The sequence below is a fragment of the Chroicocephalus ridibundus genome, chromosome 8 (assembly GCF_963924245.1).
Source record: "Chroicocephalus ridibundus chromosome 8, bChrRid1.1, whole genome shotgun sequence".
Taxonomy (NCBI): Eukaryota; Metazoa; Chordata; class Aves; order Charadriiformes; family Laridae; genus Chroicocephalus; species Chroicocephalus ridibundus.
This window is the reverse complement of record NC_086291.1, coordinates 32,420,953-32,440,808: the sequence shown is the minus strand read 5'-3', so window position 1 is coordinate 32,440,808 and position 19,856 is coordinate 32,420,953. Positions and strand designations below refer to the sequence as shown.

The 19,856-nt window shown below is 42.7% G+C and overlaps 1 protein-coding gene across 5 annotated transcripts in view; it reads left to right on the top strand.

Annotated features, from left to right (window-relative positions):
• The first annotated feature begins 4,179 nt into the window (after positions 1 to 4,179).
• NTMT2 (N-terminal Xaa-Pro-Lys N-methyltransferase 2) overlaps positions 4,180 to 19,856 on the top strand; it is a 64,524-nt gene continuing 48,847 nt past the window's right edge. For 2 of the 5 annotated variants that reach the window (XR_010072298.1, XM_063344402.1), the window contains exons 1-3: positions 4,180 to 4,457; positions 11,850 to 12,025; positions 17,903 to 18,152. Coding sequence is in view for 1 of the 5 variants with exons in the window: in XM_063344402.1 (XP_063200472.1) it covers positions 4,214 to 4,457; positions 11,850 to 12,025; positions 17,903 to 18,152 (670 nt within the window). In the remaining 4 variants the exon portion in view is untranslated. Of the gene's footprint in view, positions 4,458 to 9,733; positions 10,036 to 11,849; positions 12,026 to 17,902; positions 18,153 to 19,856 lie in introns of those variants that run through there. The other 3 variants (XR_010072300.1, XR_010072299.1, XR_010072301.1) reach the window with 3 other exon arrangements.

The following is a 19,856-nucleotide window of genomic DNA, read 5'->3' as shown; positions in this document are numbered from 1 at the left end:
TCATAAGCCATCTAATACCTTCATTTAAACCTGCTACCCTCAGGCAGAGATCAGCTGCAGGTATTTTAACAAGAAGCTACTCTAGCTGATCCTTCATTTTAATCTGTGATAAAACTAGAACTGCCTGATCTCACAGGGAGGAAGAAGACGGCACACGGAGGAACTATTTGATTCCACACATAAATACAAGCATATTCATATTTTAGATCAGAAGCTGTTCCAGGCAATGACTGTCGTGTATTATGGCTGTGTCTACTGTTACTGTAGTGTAGGGCTTCCATTTATCCAGAGGCTCAGACTCTCCAGCATCCCTACTACCAAGAAAAAAGCTGGCTAGCGGGCTTCAACTTCATAAAAAATCAAACAGCCTTTTGGGAAAGAAAACTAAAGAAGTGGGCTTACTCACATTTTAGCAGTGATCCTACAAGTAGTATGGGGACCCTTATGCCCATACTCAAGCCCTGCACTTCTTGTTAATGGAGAGGTAGGGTATATAATAGTGCTTGAATTGTTTGCAGCCTCTGGGTAGACGAATACTAATTCTGTTCAGAAGATAGCATGAAGCAGTTGTGAGTTGTTCTTAGCAGAAGACATTAAGAGCCTGCTGTTGACAAATAGGCAGAGAATACAGCATCCACTTTTTGAAAAAAACTACTATTTCTGTGGTGTTTTTCAGGCATTTATGTTTCTGCCTAACCTTTAACAGCAATAGGAAGTGCTTTGAAAGTGCATTAAAAGGCTTGATGCTCTTGTGATGTACTTGATGCTGCACTAGTATCTGAGGACTGAGTGCATGTTCACGGTAACTCAGAGATTACAGAGCTGTTTGGAACAAGGATTTAGTCTTGATCACATGCAAACAATAAATAGAATTAGTGTTTATGCAGCCTTCTGTAGATCTTCACTCTTTTTGTGGGGGGCAGGACTATTGTGAGTCAAACCCACCACTAATTTATCAAAAAGAGTTATAACTACATTTAGCCTGAAAAACTAATCCTGGGAACTGCTGTTTCTGACATGTTTGCGTTGGATGGCTGAGAATTGCACCTCGGAAAGAGAGTTGCAGATGTACTCATCCCTCCTTATGGGTTTTACGGTATTTCAAAAGAGCAAAACTCACTTTGCTGAGTGACACCAGGATGAGACCTGTTTCTAGTCTACTACTGTTTTGATGCAAGCTTTGACGTAGTTCTGAGATTTGTTTGAGATAGATCGGTTTAAATGTTGTTTGGTGATGGGGTAATAGAAGTCATAGACAGAGATGTACACAACTTGATTGCACATATCTTTTTCCATAAGGAAAGTGGGCTAGGAGTATGTTATGAGAAGATCACTAGCAGGGCATTAAAAAGATAGGGAGTGACCCTGAAATATGCCCTGTTTCCCATGTGTATGTATTCTCTGTGCTAACTGGCCAGATTATTAGTGGGTGTAAGTTGACAGAACTTCATGGGAGGCACAGTCACTGTGGCACTTTGTAGGCACCAGGGAGCCCAAAGAGATAGTTAAGCCCCACTCGTGCACAGAAGGCAAGAGAAACTGTGCCCTTTTATGCTTTTGCACTTCACGTCCTCCTAGTAAATGTAAAGGCCCAGGCGCTTGTGGACCTCATGAGTGTCAAAGTTATGGGTAGCCGTGGGGCTGTGGTCCCAGCACCCTCCCAGCTGGGACATAGTACTGTCCTAGCGTTTGACTCCACTAGGACACGTCAGGGCTTAGGTTTCATGCTTGGAGTCACTGCTAACTCCAAGCACAGGGGTCACTTTGTTACACAATGGGCATTGCCAAAACTACGGCCATGACAAATGTGAAATGTGGTGTCAAATGTGGAACAAATGCGGTGTCAAATGGGCTCTGAGGTCCTCTGGGTGTCTTTTGTCGGTGACAAAGTGAGCTTGTGCAACATCTTTCCAAAGCATTAACATGCTGTCTTGACGTGTCCATTCCTGGCACACTAACTGGCAAGTGGCTGAAAATAGATAAGCAAAGTGAAAGGGCCAGATTTGTGAGAAGACCAAGAGATACACCAGGATTGTGTCTGGGTCCAGATATTTCAAAATTAGTTGGAGAGAGCCTTATGCTTGTCTGATTGATAGATACATAGCCAGACAGAAATTTGAGACTGAGTAATTAAAGGGATGGCTGAAGTTTCTAAGGCTGGTGAGCCCTCTGTTTGAGGAAGGGCTCAGACTTTGGTGCAGTGGCTCCAGAGCTGATATAATCAATACCATGACCCCACTCTCTCCACCCCATACTCAAAGTGTGTTTCTGCCTCCCTTCCTGCACTTTGCTGGCAATTGTAAGCTCTGCACTGAGCTGGTTCACAGTGCTGACCAGACAGAAAAAGCCAATTGATGTAGGAAGCTGAAATGGCTCAGCGGAGACCCCAACAGCAGCAATGGGTGAGCAAGGAGAGGGGGGAGCGTAGAAACATATCTTCCAGTACTTAGATTACCTTTGGCTGTCATGGAACCACCTCTAGCACACCTCTGTGACACGATACAGGGAGGAGATAACGCCGCTGTGTATTGTGGCTGTATGACTGCCTCCTCCACACCACCATCCCAGGTGAATGTTCCAGCCCCCATATTGTAGCACATGACAAATTCCCTTATGTCAGCTGTTGGCTGGATTGGAGAACTGATCCAACTTGGAAGAAAAATAAATATATTTTTCTGAATTATCTTATTCACTGATCTGTTCTCCAACACGTTTGCCCTGTCATGTAAACTGTAACAACTGGGGGAGCAGCGTGCCAATGAGAACGAGGATGGTAGTTGGGGAAACAAGAAAGGTAGTAATACCTAGGGATGGTTTTGCCCCTAAATACTTTTAATAAGTAATATCAAAGCAGAGATACAGAGATTGACTCCTCCAAGGAAGCAGGTCATGTTGGAAAATATGTTTTAATTGACGCATTGCTAAATTCTGCTTAGCATCATCCAATGTAGAAAAGGGGTCCCTTTAAAGAATGCACTGGTGCAGTCAAATTACTGGCTATTTTCCTTGGTGAAGGCTGGATCTTCTTTGTTCTTTTCGCAGAAGCTTGATCAGATGTTTGTCAGGAATTGCAGTACTGCTCAGGACATATGGCAGCCCTTTTGTGTTGGAAACATCCAACTTTCTGATCGTATGTTGCTGTGTTATAGTGTGCCTACACTGCAGACAGCTGGAATAAACAGCTTGAAAAGGGGAAAGCCTCACAAGCACAATGTGTGGAGGTCAGTGCAGCCAGTACAAAGTCCCCATCCCTTTGCCAGGTACCTTTGCAACTCAGGAGGCTTGAAGCTCTACGACGCTGAGTGTCTGAACTACCAAGGGGCAAACAAGGTTTTGAAGCAGTACCTGTCTCTCCTTGTCCCTTGAGGGCCTGATCCTTCTCTGGGATGAGTGATATACAGCCCCCTTCAGCAGCTTAGCATTCTCCATCCTAGAAGCCCTTCATCTTCTCGCCCTACTCCCCCTCTTCTTGAATTTTGCCTGCTGTAGTGGCCTGAACCTCCTTCTCTTTTCCAGCTAATATATTTGTCTAAGTTTGTTAGTGGGCAGTTTATGTCCTTTTGTTTTTCTGTGTATTTTGTTAGCTAAAGGAAGAAGCTCTTACCCTTCCCTGGCTTTACCATTCCTGTGTTCCCAGACAGCAATTTCTTCCAGCTAGCCTCTGATGATGAGATAGTCTGTACCATTTAAACAGACTAAATGAACCCGGGCAGACTGTAATGCACAGAGAGTGACCTGCCCTGCCATACACAGTGGCAAAGCATGGAGTTTGTTAGGACACACAGTTTGTGTAGAGACATGTCCATTTTCTGTCTCCTGGCCTTCCTCTTGGGTGCCCTGGACTGAAAAACAAATAGCAAGGGGAGACAGAGAAACAAAATTGCCCTGTGAGATATAAAAGAGGGAAATGGGAGATCCTGGATTATATCTGAGTTCCTTTGAAGTGAAAGCTGAATAGATTAGGAAACGTGTAATTGAATTAAAGCCACTCTTTTTTGGAGTAGATATACTTTTACCCTGGCTAAGCAATTTCCTGGTTGAGTTTTTTATCACTTTCCAGCACCTGCTCGTTTCAGAGGGCGACACTCCAGAGATTACTCTGAGCCAGTGCCAACAGCCAGCATTTCTCACTCCCCTCTTGCCTGCCTCCACCCCCTGCACTGCGCTAGACACACACCCCGATATAGAATGACAGCACATTGCCACAATTTAAATGACGCTGTCTCTGCCTCTTCGGAAGGACAGATCCTCCAGAGAGCACCAGCCACAGAAACTGTCCACCCTTGCAAAAAACTTCTTTATCATGGCGTATAAAGCAGCACATTTGGCCTTTAAGTCACGCTGGCACAAGACAGACGAAGAACTCTGTCGGCACAGTATGTCCTTCATCTTGCATAGGGCGATCCGAAATGACTTCTTTCAGAGTTACCTTTATCTGCTGGAAAAGCTTCCCCTGGGTGAGTAGCTGGTGGGGAGAAGCGTTTGTGTGTGTGTGTGATTGTGCTCTGGAAAGACGTATCATGTTAGATGGTTGAGTGCAGACACATTAATGACAATAAGTAGTAGTTTTGAGAAGCCTGGCTAGAGAGAATATAGTGCTAGCTAAACCATTTGGTACTCTCTCTCTCTCAGCTCCCTCTTATTCAGTACCCTGTTGTTTTACCTAAATACTCCACAGATTGTTAGAGGGGGGAAAGGGAGACACCACAAGAGTAAAAGAAAGTTTGGTTTGGGGATGATGGTACCTTTTTTTGTCACCGTTTAGGTAAAACATTAATTGACCTGTTGGGAATTCAGAAGGACAAATGCAAAACTAGCAGAGCTGACAGGCCTTACTTTCTGTTGCCTGATACCTTGTTTTGTTGTCATTCAGTGTGTCCTTGGCCTTGTCATATGTATTGTTTTGGACAAGTGCTTGAAAGGTAACGATTTTAAAATTTTTTTAAACGGTCTCTGTAATCCAGATCTCTGCGGCAGGCTGTTTGTTATCTGGGAGAAGAATGCTTCTAAAATGTTTGTTTATAGCTAAATTTCAGCGAAAGCCTCAGGTACAGGATGCCAAGACATTTTTTTAGCTGCAGAAAATGCATGTGCATTTCTTATGAAAATTTGACCCTGAATAAGAGCCAGAATTTCCCCAGGAGACTATAGCCAAAAAGTAGATTTCACCTGAGTCTGTATTATGTTAGCATGGCAGTTTTTAAGCAGAATTATTCAGCCTCCACTCAATCTGAGAATTGTACGTCTTGGAGATGGAAAAGATGTGCTCTTCACAGTGAATTCTTGAGAGCTTCTTCCTGATTGAAAGATCCATTTAGACGAGTAGATTATTTTACCTGATTGTGTGAAACTATACAGACTCCACAGAGAACTGCTCAAGATGGTAGAATTCATGAGTCCTATAAAGAGAAAAAGCATTTCCGTGTTATTTTAGTATTTTGATGTGGCTTTTTACATACAGCAATATTTGCAGCCATTTAAAATGAAACATGGAAGGTAAATAATACTACCCCTAGTGGTAGGTAGCTGTGTACGATGGAAAGGAAGGAAAGATAGAAAGGAAGGAAAGTCAATTATGGGTTGCTGTAATCTCAAGAAGTCTACAAAAATGTTATTCTTTCATTTGTTTTGAAAAATAACGTATTAGAAACTGATCTGGACTTCCTACAATGTAACTATTAGTGTAAGTACTAATAGATTATTTTAAGGCTAGGGGGTACCATTATGAACATCTAGCTTAGAATTTCACATAAAAGTTCCTGCATCATGTTTGTAACTTATGACTGGGTTGCAGTATATATTTATGAAGACAAAAATACCTTGGTTTAAGGGCTGCAAATGACTGAGAATCCATCAGTCCATCATTAAGCTGTTTGCGGGCCTAATTGCTTCACTCTTGTAAAACTGTATTTTATTTCTTGTCTGAATTTTATTTGAACTTCCATTGCTAGCCAACAAGCTTCATAAATTGTTCCTGTCAGACTAAAGATCCCCTCTGCTAGGTTTTTCATGACCTGAATCATTAAAACTTCACTAAAAAGTGTTCCAGCTTATTGGCAGCATATCCAAATTAATTTGACTCTGTGGAAAAGATACTGTGAGTCCAGCCTTCATGTGAAGATGCAGTATGTCTGTTACTCCACAGTTATTGTCATGGAGTAAAAGTGTACATAAGGCCAGGTAATGTGGGGTAGCTTGGGCGCTCTGAATACACATCCAAGAAATTTCACAGGATGCTAGGATGTCATGGTCTGGATGGGTGGACAATCGGATGGGTAAAAAGTGGTTGGGTGATTGGGCTCAGAAAGTTGTGGTCAAATCTTGAGGTCACTGGAGGTACCGCAAAGGTCTGTCCTGGGACCTATCCTGTTTAATATCTTTATCAATAACCTGGAGGAGGTGAAAGACTGCTTGCTCATCACATTTGCAGATTGCAGTCAACTGTCAGGACTTGTCCACAATTTCTAGGTCAGGACTGCCATCCAGAGGTACCTAAATAGGCTGGAGGAAGGAGACAGTGGGAACCTAGTGAAATTCACATTCACTGAAATTCAAAGGTAAATGCCAAGTCCTGCACTTGGAAAAAAAGAACCTTTGGCAACAGCAACACGGGCTGGGCAGTAGCTGGCTGGAGAGCAGCCCTGCTGATAAGGGTTTGGTAGACAGCAACGGAACATGAACCAGCAGTGTGTCCTGGAAGCAAAGGCCAACAGTATCCTGGGCTGTATTGACAAAAGCATAGCTAGTTGATCAAGGGAAGTGATTATTCCTTTTTATGCAGCAGTCTTTAGACGATATGCATGGAGTCTTGAACTCCCAATGCAGGAAATGACATGGAGTGAGTTGGATGAGCTCCAAGATGGTGAGGGAACTGGAGCACATACCCTGTGGAGAGAGGCTAAGGGAATGGGACATGTTCAGCCAGAAGAGACAGCTTCAGGGATACCAAATATCAGCCTGCCAGTACCTGCAAGATCATGAAGAAGATGGAGCTGAGCTCTGCACAGTGGTGTGAGGCAGGAGGACAGGAGACAGTGGCGTAAATGGAAACAAAATTTCAGACTGGCTATACAGAAAAACTCTTTCCCCCTGAGGACAGTCAGGCATTGGAACAGGTTGCCCAGGGAGGTCTACAGTTCTCCATTACTGGAGGCTTTCAAAACCAAGTTGAATAAAGTCCTGATGAACCTCATCTGACCTCATGTCTTATCCCTGCTTTGAGCAGAAGTTTGGACTAGAGACCTCCTTAGGTCCCTTCCAGTCTGGATTATCCTGTGATCCAGTGCTCTCTGTGGTGGAGAGGCGAGAATGTGGTGGGTCTGAATATCTCTGCAGAATGACATTTTCCAGTTCAGTTCAGAGTGGAACCAAGCAGAAATGAACTGAACTTCTCAAGCTTCAAGACTAGATCCAGATACCTCTGTGTAAACAGTATTAAACGACTAAAGCAACACTAAGACTGTGACCTAGCAGTTAAGTTGTGTGCTTAACCCTAAACATGAATAATAACACTGAAATCAAGCCTCACATTGAAACTTGCGGTGCTGCCCAGGGTCAGCAAGGTAGAAAGCTTGCTTCAAGCTATGCTAACTCCATGCTCCTCCCACTCCATTGCTAGGTTCAGTGGTGCAGCGCTTTTAGGCATGCTTGCTTAGGAGCTGAGCGTATCTGGTATCACAGCCTGTTAAGAGAAATATGTCACTTTTACAGAACAGGGTAACATTTATAAATAAAAGACATGAGTAACTTTAGGCCCTGATCCAACAATGTACTTAAATGTGTGTGAATGCCCTTAAGCCCAGTGGACTTTAATAGAGCTGGTCAGATGCTGGAAATTATGCATGTGTTTACACGGGCTGTGGGACTCGGTGCCAGTGGGGTGTGGTCTGCAGTGGAAAACTTAGATGATCGGTCCATAGAGACAGATATTCCCATGTGTGAGGCACGTGTAAGTAAAATTTGCTTTGGGGGTGGGCTGATGTTAATCTTCTATAAAACAGAATTTAAATGGTTCTCAGGCCACAATGGAGAGGTGAATTCTACCCTATACTCAGATAACTATTTTTCAACTGATGCACAAAGCAGATGTTGCATTTAAAATGGAATGCTTAGCCAAACTGGAATTAGTTCAATATCTTGCAGAAAGCAGTTGCAGCCACAAAATAATGTTCACAAATAAAAACTTCAAAAAATTAGTTGCAACATTTACTTCTGCCAGGGAAATTTAGCCGAGTAAACCCTGCAACCAAGAACTGTAAGACAGTCTACTGCAGGTAGTGATTGCACCCTGGTTTACGTATTAAGCAGTCCATTTCTCTAGAGATTTAGATAAGCACTAGAAAACAAAATTTTGAACTGATCCATAAGAAAATATTAGAGATAATGTTTTGGACTTTGCAGGGCAAAAGGGCTTAGGTAGATACCCTCTGTCTAGACCAGGGGTTGGCATTCAGCTGTAGATCAACACTCTGCATCCAGACTGTGCTTGCAGCGACTGAAAATTAACATCTCATGTCTGTGGAGTGACTTTTAGGGAGCCAGTTCCTGCTCTCAGCCTGCTTTTGCAGTGGGTTTGGTTTAGCCATCTCCACTCAGAGGACTTGCCAGCAGATTAGGCTGAGAGACCAAGTGCGCCATGAAAAAAGTTTCTTCTTACTTTACTAGAAATGCATTTCTAACCTTAAATCTTACAAGTCACCTGCCTTAACACTGAAAACCTTGTCTGTGAGAGAAAGCTGCTCTTCCTGCGCCCAGTCTCTGAGAGACTTGCAGCCTCCATCATCCTGTCCTGCCTGTGCCCTACTTTACAAAGTTCATTGAAATCAGGCTGTGTATCTGTAACAAGTATTTAATTTCCTGATGCATGAGATAGTCCCACATGGCTCATGGAAAGGGAGATGCCTCTGGCTAGACAAGTCCTGTGATGAGAAGGAGGCACGCTGGAGCAGAGCTGCAATACTAACTGCCACCAAGGACATGTGTGCCTCCTCGCACTTCTCTTTTAGGGTAGATTCCTGCAAGCTGGCAAACCTCCCTCTCTCTCTGGTCCTGCTGCTGGAGCCTGCATGCCAGGCACAGCTGCGAGGCAGATCAGAGTTGGGACTGACTGGCTGAGTCAGGAAAATTGGGTTGTGCATTGGGAGAGTTGGCAGCGTTGCAAATTTATGAGAGGGAGGAGTAACATTGAGGGAGCAAGAGGTGGAAATCATCTGCACAGATCTGCACGCTGCATGAGTGAGACTCTGGGGGTCCACAGAAGACTTGGGGTACAGTGCCACCCTTTACTTAAGCCAGTATCGTTGCATGCCCTCAGGTGGGAGACTTGCATTAAAAGATCTTTACAAAATTTGATGGGTAGAGAAAACCCTATGGATGCTGAGACTAGAGCCGGTCTCAGATGACAGCACGTAAGGCAGGGCTCTGGGGCCCCAGCTGGCCCGGGAGGAGCCCAGTCAGCTGGTGTATGCATGCAAGTCCTGGCAGGCATTCTGTGAGCCTGACACTGGTTTTGAGTGAGAAATCTGAGAGCACATGCTACAGATCTGATATTCTGCACAGCGTATCATCCCCATGTGTTGCCTCGGGTCAGGCTCGTGTTTGGAGTAGAAGGACTCTGAATATCTGTTGTTCATGCTGCCAGCTGCCTGCAGCACCCTGTCCTAGTGTGCAAACAGCCTGTAAATGCCTTTCTCTTCAGTCTAGCAGAAAGGGCTAAATCACTGTCCCTTGATAGGTCCATTGAACAAGCCCTAGAAATCATCGCTGGACTCTTATATGGAAGATCTTGCAAAGCCAACGTGCAGGGATTCAGTTCTGTTCACCAGACAGGCCGGCATCTGGAATGGAGAAAAAAAAGACACAGAGAAAACAAGATGGTGCCACTCCTGGAGGAAGATGGACATCACTTACTGGAGGAATCACAGCCACCGATGGAGTCTTTTTCCCAGACTCTGGAAGCCACCCTGGCCAAGTTATGCTGGGGATTGGCTGCTGCCCCCTTGGTATTAACTTCTTCAGCTAAATGTTTTCTTCTGAGTATGTGAATATAATCAGTGGAGTGTGTAAAACTCCCAGGTTTGACCCTTGCTGGGCTCAGTGCTTCTCGTGGTATAAATTTCTCAGGCATAACATAAATGTGTAATGGATTAAAGCTTTAATAGTATCCGTTCGGCAGTTGACTTAAGCAGGTGATGACAAGAGGGGCTGGTAATGCTGCTTTTGTTGGATGAAGGATATGCCAGGCATGCTGCTTATGTGTAACCCAATAGCACTATTCTGTTCCGAGTGGTCCTTGGTGGTAATTATTCCTCATCCTACTTCCTTTGTCCCCCCCTCATTTGCCTCCAAAATGTCATTCTCCTGCTGAGGATGGGCAGGCACACACTTATCATTCCCTGCTGAGCTTGCTTGCCCTCAATAAATACATTCCAGGCTCATATTCAGGGCCTCTGGCCTAGCTCTCATCCTCTGTGAGGAGGGCTTGTTCCCCAGCCGGCATAAGCAAGGCATGGCCTGTTCAGACCCTTCCTAGAGCGACCAGCAGTCCTCCCATGGATGTTTAAAGATGCGGTGACAAAGTACTGCTCCCTGGTCCTTCTGTGTACGCAGCTGGCAGGGAGCTCTCCCTTTCCATTGTTATTAACCCAAAAGATGTTTTGCTGCCGGCTCATTTCCAGTTCCATGAGCAGGCTGGGAATCTGCAGCAGAGCTGGTCTCACGCTGCAAGGTGGTGCTCGCAAAGATTTGTTCCCAGCGTGACTCCATCCCTCCTTATTGCTTAGTTTTCATAGACAGGCTTGTAGTTGTGTTTTCCTTGGAAGGTCTGTCTGGCAACAGCTGTGTGTCGGACACAAAGGAACGTGCCCGGACACCTGTATGTGGGCATGAGATAGTAAGAGGTACTGGTTTCCAAGCAAACTGCTTATGGCCTGCCTCCATCCAAACTTTTGAGCTGTAAAACATAATTACTTTTGATATGCTGATGCACATCAAGTATAGAAAAACACAGGATGCAGAGGATAGACCTCAGTTTTTTAAAGAATAGAGGAAAATAGCCCTTTACCCAGCAAAGCTCACAAGTTTTAATAAAACAGATTCAGACTTATGATTGCTGTATATTACCAGCAAAATAGCCAAGCAAGGAAAAGAAACAACCAAGCTTCTGGCACACAGGAACTTTCCAGTATATCACCCACTGATTATCTTGCCCCTTGATCTCTGACAGATGACAATTTAGGACTGTCTCTTCTAAATTGTCTCCCCCCGCCCCCCCCAGTATACTCATTTAGACCTGAGACTGCCATCTGCTCTGTGGTTCAGCTTACTGGCAGTGCCACAGACTGTATAGTATCTCTAAAAATAAACCAGGGCAAGTGCCTCATTCATCCACTCTCTTCTTGGTGCACTCTCCATGCAGCTGTCAATGGCTAGAAAGCATATATGGAAATCTGCAAAACGGTTAGGTTTGTGATAGTGGAAATTATGACCCTGCATAGCAATAAGTGCCGCCCATAGCTTTTCTGGGAGCAAATCGAACCCCTTGTTCTCTTTGGCATGCATGTTCACTTCAAACTTGAAATTATTTTTCACTGATGTGAAGACATAGTGTGACAGCAAAACCAATGTCTGAGCCTGGGAGGCACTGAATTTACCCAAAGGGGGCTGTCCCACTTCAGGGTCTTGCAGGATTAAATCCAACACCTTACCTTCCGTCTTTGCTTTAGAGAAAGAGGTTTGGTGATTTGAAGGCTCAACTTAATTTTATAGATCTGGGGTCATGCCTCCAGAGCAATAAACTAAACGAGAAGTATCTGTCATTAAGAATAAAATAGTGATTTATCTGCTTGCAGTGAAACTTTACGCTTTGACAAGTCAAGTTATCAATGGGGAGATGCAGTTCTACGCCAGGGCCAAACACTTCTACCGGGAGGTGCCAGCCACAGAAGAGGGCATGATGGGAGACTACATTGAGCTCTCCAATACAGACATTGAATCCTCCAGGGAGTTTCTCAGGAAGTTTGTTGGGGTGAGTCATTTAATCCCATCTTCTGCAAAAAACCAGTGGTGATGTGTCATAAATGACATGCACTGCGCCTGGTCACATATATTTTAAATGGCACCATATGTCATATTTGATACGCAGTTACGGGTCATAACTGACTGTCATTGGGTCTAGTAGTGTATTCTGTGTCATCGTGAATGCACATTTTGCCTGGCCTTATGTCATTATTTCCCTGGTTTGCACCCTTTTCTTATGCTCCAAAGCTGCAAAGAGGATTGTGCAAGGAGTTCTTATAGCTGTGTTTGGGTGGGAGATTAATTCTCAACACAAGTCTGGGACCTTTCGTGATAAAATCCTTGCTGGCTTCAGTGGGAGATTTGTCTGTGCAAATTCCTGCAGTCCATTTGGGAAAGTAGCTGAGACTAAATGCCAAGTTTCTGTTTTGCTTATTTATAGATAGTTCTGAGAATGCTGCAACAAAACCCAGCCCTCCTCCTCCTCCCCCCCGCCCCAAACATTAGGAATATATAGAATAAGCTACCCGTAACCATTTTTTCTTGAACATTCAAGTGTCACTGGGGACCTTTGCAGGCAGATTTCTAAAGGTCTGTAAACATCTTCAAAGGTCTGTTTTGACCTGAGACGCAAAGAGATACCAAGTGGTGTTTTAAAAGCACCTACAATAGCAATATCACTTTGGCACTTAGGTTTCAAAAAATCCTGTTGATGGCTAAATGTGTCTGTGGGAATCTGCAAATCTTTAAAAGTGTTGCCTGATGGTTTTCTGACCGCCCTTCCGTCTTCCCAGGGGAAAAGCCCACTAAATTAGCTCAACAACAGTATTAGATGCTAAAGAACCTACAAAGCTACAGAAAAACAAATTTCTTAAGTTCTCCTGCTCACAAAATGACTAGTTCTATATAATGCTACCATAGATCTTTCATTTTCTGCTCAAGTGTAAAAATTTGGAATAGCCAGGTGACCTTTTTGTAGTATTAATGATCTACTATGGAAAAAAAAGTTCAGTAGATGTTGTGTATAAAAAAAGGGCAGTTTAAATGGATTGGGATGGAAAATGAGTGTGGCTTAACAACAGATAGAAATCCTTATAGCAGTGAAGGGCAATTGATGGCAAAGTTTGCTGTACCTGACAGAGCGAGGCTTTTGGAGCACTGAGCTGGCAAAACACAAGTGAACAGCTACATTTCTTTTATTAACAGTCCTTTGTATTAATGCAAATGCAAAAAGGCTTCACAACATTTCAAAGCCTTGCTGTATCAGGCTTTCTACAAACACAAAATAAGAAAATACAAATGAAATTCATCAAAGCAGCTGAACCTGATGGTAAAATGGCATTTTCAGAAAAAAATTAAATGCAATTTATAAGCCTAGAGCCAGCTCAAGGCATGTTCCATAAATTTTACATAAGTCTTGTTTGAAGGACATTGGTGGAATTCGAGTAGTGCATAAGCGTGTACTCAGGGAAAGATTTCACGCTTCCTAGACATCATAGATTCAGTTTCCTGAACGGCAGTTTTATATCACACTGTTACACTTTCTCATCTCCAAGACCTGAAAAGGAAAGAAGTACAGTCTGTAGCGGAGTTTCACATGCCAAAGAGAAATCATACCCAATGCATCAGGTGTGATGACAGATACAAAATACTCCAGAGCAGTGTTCCTACTCCTATTATTAGCCAGGGTTAGAAAGGATACTCTGAATGGACAAGATCAAACAGGAAAAATAAAAAAGGAACAGAAAGGAATCTGCACGTTTTGCTGATTCTGATTTAGTTGGTTAAAGCCTGTCCCCTGTTGAGATACCGTCAATTGGTTATGTTACTTATGGTTTATTTTCCATTCTTACTACTGCAATTTGAATCCTACTTAACCAGATACAGATATTTACTGGCTTTCTGTAGCTTTATTGTAAAGCTAATTTGAGTTATGTCTTCACAAGTTTATGGCTCTATGAGTAATTTTTTTTTCCAATAAGGTGATCAAGACAGAAAAAAGCAATTTGCTTCACCCTAATATAAACTATAATTTCTTTTTTAAAGAGAAGTTTAACAAAATCAGAAATTAGAAAAATTAGTTTCAGATCAGCTGAACATACTTCATTTAAATTTTTTATTGTTTTACCCTGTTTTACTCTGAAAAACTTTCCCCTTTGTTTTCAAGAGTTCAAGTCAGTTCCAAAAAAAAGATGCTGTTTAGAAATGAAAAGTTGACAAGTTATATTTTTTTCCTTGAAAGTCGTGAAAAAAAAGTATCTTGACATTTTCAACATTCTTTCCCATGTTTTTTGGCTATAACTATTCTCTAAATTTGAAATATCAATTTCACAGAGAGTTTTATTCTTCCAAAACTTTATTTTCTGGCAAAACTAGTGCTTCTTAAAAAACAGTTGCCCAGTTCCACTCGAATTACCCCTCCTGAGTTAGTTTGGCTGGTGTGGAAATGCCACACAGTGACATTTCCCTTACATGACTGATGTTGCATACCTTCATGTATGGCATTTCTTAGCATGATTCTTAGCACCACTGTAAACTGAGCTACAGATTTCTTTACCGTTGGAGAATTTATCTTGCCTGGGCACATGGAAGGAATTACAGAAAAGACTAAGGACTTCACTTGTATTTTAGCCTGCCTCCTTCCCAGGCGAGTCAAAACTGAGTTAAAAGTGCCACTGTGCTCAAGTTAAGAGGTTTTATGTGTGTGTGGGCAGAACTCAAACCAAAAGCAACATTACTTGAGCCAACAGTGCTGTACAGACAAGCTATAGTCTGTCTTAGGTACAGTCATACTTGAAGGGTTATCAGCAGAGCTCTAACACTGCATATTTATGGCAATGCATTAATGCCAGTTAAAGCCTTGATGTCCACATAGACACTGTGTTTTCAAGTGCCTAATCCGGACGTAATGTGTAAAAAAAGGAAATAAAGAAAACAAAGAAGTCATTAATTCAGGAGCAGTTGTGAGCTTTAAGTGTGTGGAATAATACAGACCAAGATTATATTAACTTTATAGCTCCCTTTCTGCCGTAAACCCTTTCTCCCTTTCTTGCCCTCAGTTCACCTGCCTGATTGGTTACTTGCTGAAAAGCTTCTCCAAAGTGATTCTTCTCCTGTTTGATCAAGGGGATGGAAGAGACGTTGTTGGAAATGTGATTTTTATTTTTTTGTTTTTAATTTAGAAAGAAATCCACTGTGATATTTTTCTTTTTCTGTTTCTTGGACTCTGGTTTCTTTTTCATCCTACATATCTACACTGCCTTCTTGCCCTTCCAAGACCTGAAGTAGCATCAGGAACATATTCCACAGCTCTTTTGTCCCTAAGGAAATTTGTGAGTGCCCTATTTAGATTTACAGAAGAATTTTTGGGTGTGTATGTGCCCTAAATGATAGTGATTCAGAGTAGTGGGAAGCAGGTAATCAGGGGAGCAGTCACTCTTAAATTCTGAAGCCTGTTTTGGCTTAAAATTTCCCTTTACACTATTTTTTTAAATAAGGAGTCTGAATTTCAACTCAATTAGGCTTTTGGGAAAATGATTGCCTTCCAAAGAAAATGTTAATACCCTGTCAAAGCTCTGAGCACTTCCAAACTGAAAATATATTAGCTGAACATGGAATTATGTCAACATTTTCATTACAAATGGAGCCGTGGTGCTTCAAAGGGCTTCTCAACTGACTGCCTGATGCTCTTGCTCCCTTTCAGTGAAGTCTGGGATCAAGCTTCGTCTCCCACGATTGTTCCCTTTCCTTCTTCTCGATGGCAAATGGAGATGTGTCATCAGAGGTCTTTTCTGTGACACATCATGGGAGATGAATTCCCCGGTTTAAGTGAGGTACTGTGACTATAGGTTCTCTGAAGCACAAACGTCAAAGAAGTTATATGGCTTTTTGCTGAATTCTGTTATTGTTTTGGTAAATCATCCTGGTTTTCTCACCAGCTTTCTCAAAGATTTTTACTTAAGCACATCAGTGTAGGCCTGTTTGTATCTGCCAGCAAACAATATGGAAATCCACCTTGTAAAGATCCAAGATACAGTTCCTTCTCCTTTCATGACCTCAGTATTACAGTTTAGCCTGGTTCTCAGTAAAAGCCACCAGCTCCTAAGTGCAGCCTGGGAATGAAGAATGTCTCACATTTTCTGGCTAACTACAAACAGGTAGTCTCCAGAGTCCAATAGGGTTGAAGGCCTGTGGACTCTTGCACACATCAGGAGATTAATCTTCCTAGGTATACAAATTGTGACCAGCAACCCTGGAGACTAGTGAGAGCCTTTGAGGTCCTTGTGCTCTTTCTACAGTTACTCTGTGTAACCAGATGCTCAGCCGGGCTATTCATAGTCATGTCATTGACAGTACTGTCCTTTGACCTTAATAATCTGCTGAATTACCCACTGAAGCAAGGCCAAAAAAAGCGGTGAGTTATGTGATTTATGCGTGGTCATTACAGAGGGGGGTCTCCCAATAAGCAGGAAGAGCAAGACTCTTCCTGGGCTTATTTCCTTTAAGAGCAGTGAAGTTGCAGCAGGGACTGTGGCCCATAGCTTTCACTTCAACACTCAGTTCCAGGGGACAGGGAAAAGGTGTTTACATTTGCTTTTAATATGTTTGTTCAACAGATAACTTTGGCCAGGGGAGCTGCAATCCCACAGTCAGTGCATGTACAGACTTAAAATTTCTGTTTTACAGAGCAGCAGTAGGCTCTTAAGAGCCTTTTTATAGCTAGAATGGAAGCTTTAGGGGTGAAATACAGCTTTCATTATAAAGCTCCTTTTACAGTGACTCATTATTTTCTCATAGACATAGCCTTTGTTCCACATTTTTTCATGTCTGATCTCTGTCCAGAGATGATATTTATGAAGAAAAAAAGATCAGTTAAGCAAAATCCACTCAATCATCTTTCTTGTCTCTATGCCTAAGAAAGAAATTCTGTATATGCTCCAGTCCAAACTCTTCAAGTTGTCGTAAGTTACCTACAACTCCAAGATCCTTGTTGAAACACAGCTTGTTTTGAAAACTGCACCCTGATCCCAAGGATGCACTCTAATCTAAAGGGAGCCTACAGGAAAGATGGGGAGGGACTCTATCAGGGATTGTAGCGATAGGACAAGGGGTAATGGTTTTAAACTGAAAGAGGGGAGATTTAGATTAGATATTAGGAAGAAATTCTTCACTATGAGGGTGGTGAGGCACTGGAACAGGTTGCCCAGAGAAGCTGTGGCTGCCCCATCCCTGGAGGTGTTCAAGGCCAGGCTGGATGGGGCTTTGAGCAGCCTGGTCTGGTGGGAGGTGTCCCTGCCCAGGGCAGGGGGTTGGAACTGGGTGATCTTTAAGGTCCCTTCCAACCTAAACCATTCTATGATTCTACGCTGTGTATATCTGCAGACATGTCCATGGACACCTTGGGAGTTTTGTGCTGCAGAAGTTACTTTTTGCATGCAGTATTTGGTATACGCTTACTTTTTTGTTAGGTGTTTACAGGGCTCAGAGGCTTATCTAGCCACGTAGTCGGCTGTGAGGTATGAATATTTGACAGATGAAATTGGAAGGACTTTACAAAGACCAGTGGATCTTCTGAGAAAGCGAGGAGCTTGTGAAAGATAATGTCTCTTCTTATACCAAGCAAAAACTTATTGTACAGCAATAAATGCAGGGCTGCAATAAGGAAGTCCCATCAAGAGCAACCTGGGAGCATAGCAGCCCAGCTGGGCTCACACATAGGTACCCAAAGCTGTATTGGTACTGTCCCAAGTTCTTATCAATCTTGCAACAGCCCTGCACCAATAAGACAGTAGGCTTGGTAGACTGAAGCCTAAAGTGGGTAACGCAGTTGCTGTGATCTTTCAGGTGATATTTTTCAGATTTCAAATTATTTTCTTGTATCCCACAGGGGGTGGGGAAAGCTGGCACCAACCGCGCCCTGGACTGTGGCTCTGGGATAGGTCGTATCAGCAAGCACGTCCTGTTACCAGTTTTCAAGAGCGTGGAACTGGTGGATATGATGGAGAATTTCCTGGCTGAGGTCCCGAACTACCTGCAGGGCAAGGAGGACAGAGTAGAGATGTATTATTGCAAAAGCCTCCAGGAATTTACTCCAGCTCCACAGAGATATGATGTCATCTGGATTCAGTGGGTTTCAGGTTAGTTCAGCATGATTCATCCAGCCTGGCATCTCAGAGAATTATACAGCCTATGCTAGAGTTTATGTTAAAAGAATGGTGCAGCTGTAAAAGGAGGTTCTCAAATCTTTGGGACTGCTTCCTAAAATCTCAGAAGAGACTTCTGAGAGTTCTCCTCAGCCACATGCACTCTGGGTACAAATCAAGTTGGTTTTTTTCAGGTCATGTACTGGAGGAAGTTACATGTTCTTGGAGAGTAGCCTGCATGCTAAGGTGCAGCTGAGGAGTAGGCCTCATATATGGGTTTTCTTGAGCAGGGATCCTCCTTCTTCATTGCCAGTGCTGCAGACAGATACACAGCGTTGTCCTCACCTGGGAGTAGGGATATCTGAATCTGATGATTATCAAGACTTGGGGGTATTTCAGGAAACAATGTGAAAAAAGCCATAGTGAAATCACCAATACCTATAAACCAGATCATGTCTTACACGTGCACCGGTGATTATCAAACAGGTTCACCTAGCTATGTCCCACAGTGCCCCCTCATATGAGAGATATCTGATTCTTCTCCTGCAGCCACCCCAGTGAATGCCCTGCAGCATTAAGAGCAGCAGACTGGTGATCAAATAATGTGAGCTATGTTCCTCACCAAAAAAAAAATCTTAATTTTTTCTAGAAAACCTGCTGAGGTGCCTAACTGTCCTTCCAGAAAGAAGATTTTCTCCTAATCTGTGAACCTAAGTGTCCGTGGTGCAGCTTCAGCTGTCAGAAGTCATTATTCTAAAGCACAAGAGGCCTGAACAACTCCTTCTCCACAAAACCCCAGAGACAGTTTCTTGCTAGGCAAAAAGAAAGATAAAGGTAGAGAGAGTAGCACAGGAGATGGTTTTATTCAGGAACGCTTATTTGTCCTCTACACATAGTCTTAAAAACTAATGAAACTGAGCTGCTTTGGATAGGTCTTTATAGCTGTACAAGCAAATTGCTTCAGAAAAGTATCATTTTCCTTTGTATTTTTGCTTTTCTTGAACAACCAGTCATTGCAGTAAGTGTAGCCCCTGCCTCATCTTGTAAGCAAATCCGAGACAACATGAGACTGAATGAGCTAAGACTTGTCTGAGGCTGTGCTGATCAGCTATGTCGCTGCTAATGAAGGGAGCATATGCCTTTTCTTTAGCATAGACACAGATCTGAATCTCCTTCCTCCATCAATTTCAATTAAATATGTAGTGATCTTAAGTATTAATCAGACTTCTACCCCTATCTTGAATTTGGCTGAAATATGCCAACAAGCTCACTGCTTTTTTGGTGGAGCGAGGGCAGAGCTACCTGATAGAGAGCAACACCATAAAGATCTCGTTTTCTTATGGAAGTAGGATAAAAGATAAGTTCAGAGAACATTAAGTTCCAAATTAGGTGTTCAAAAGCTTCAATGAATCTTGCCAATGCAATCTTGATTTGTCTTATGTATGCATAAGTATACGAGCACAGACTGTTATTTTATGAAAAAATAAAAATGCAAGTTTACGTTTCATATAGAAATTACCATTTTCCTTCAACTTGAAAGGTATTCAGCTTTAGGCTTTGGGACTTTTTTCTTTTTTTTGCGGGGGTGGATAAAGAAACCTGACATGCTGTGTCAAAATGTGGTTTTGAAATGACAACTTCCATTTATAAATGTTTAAATCTTCCATCAAGAAAACTAAATATTTTGACTAGAAAATA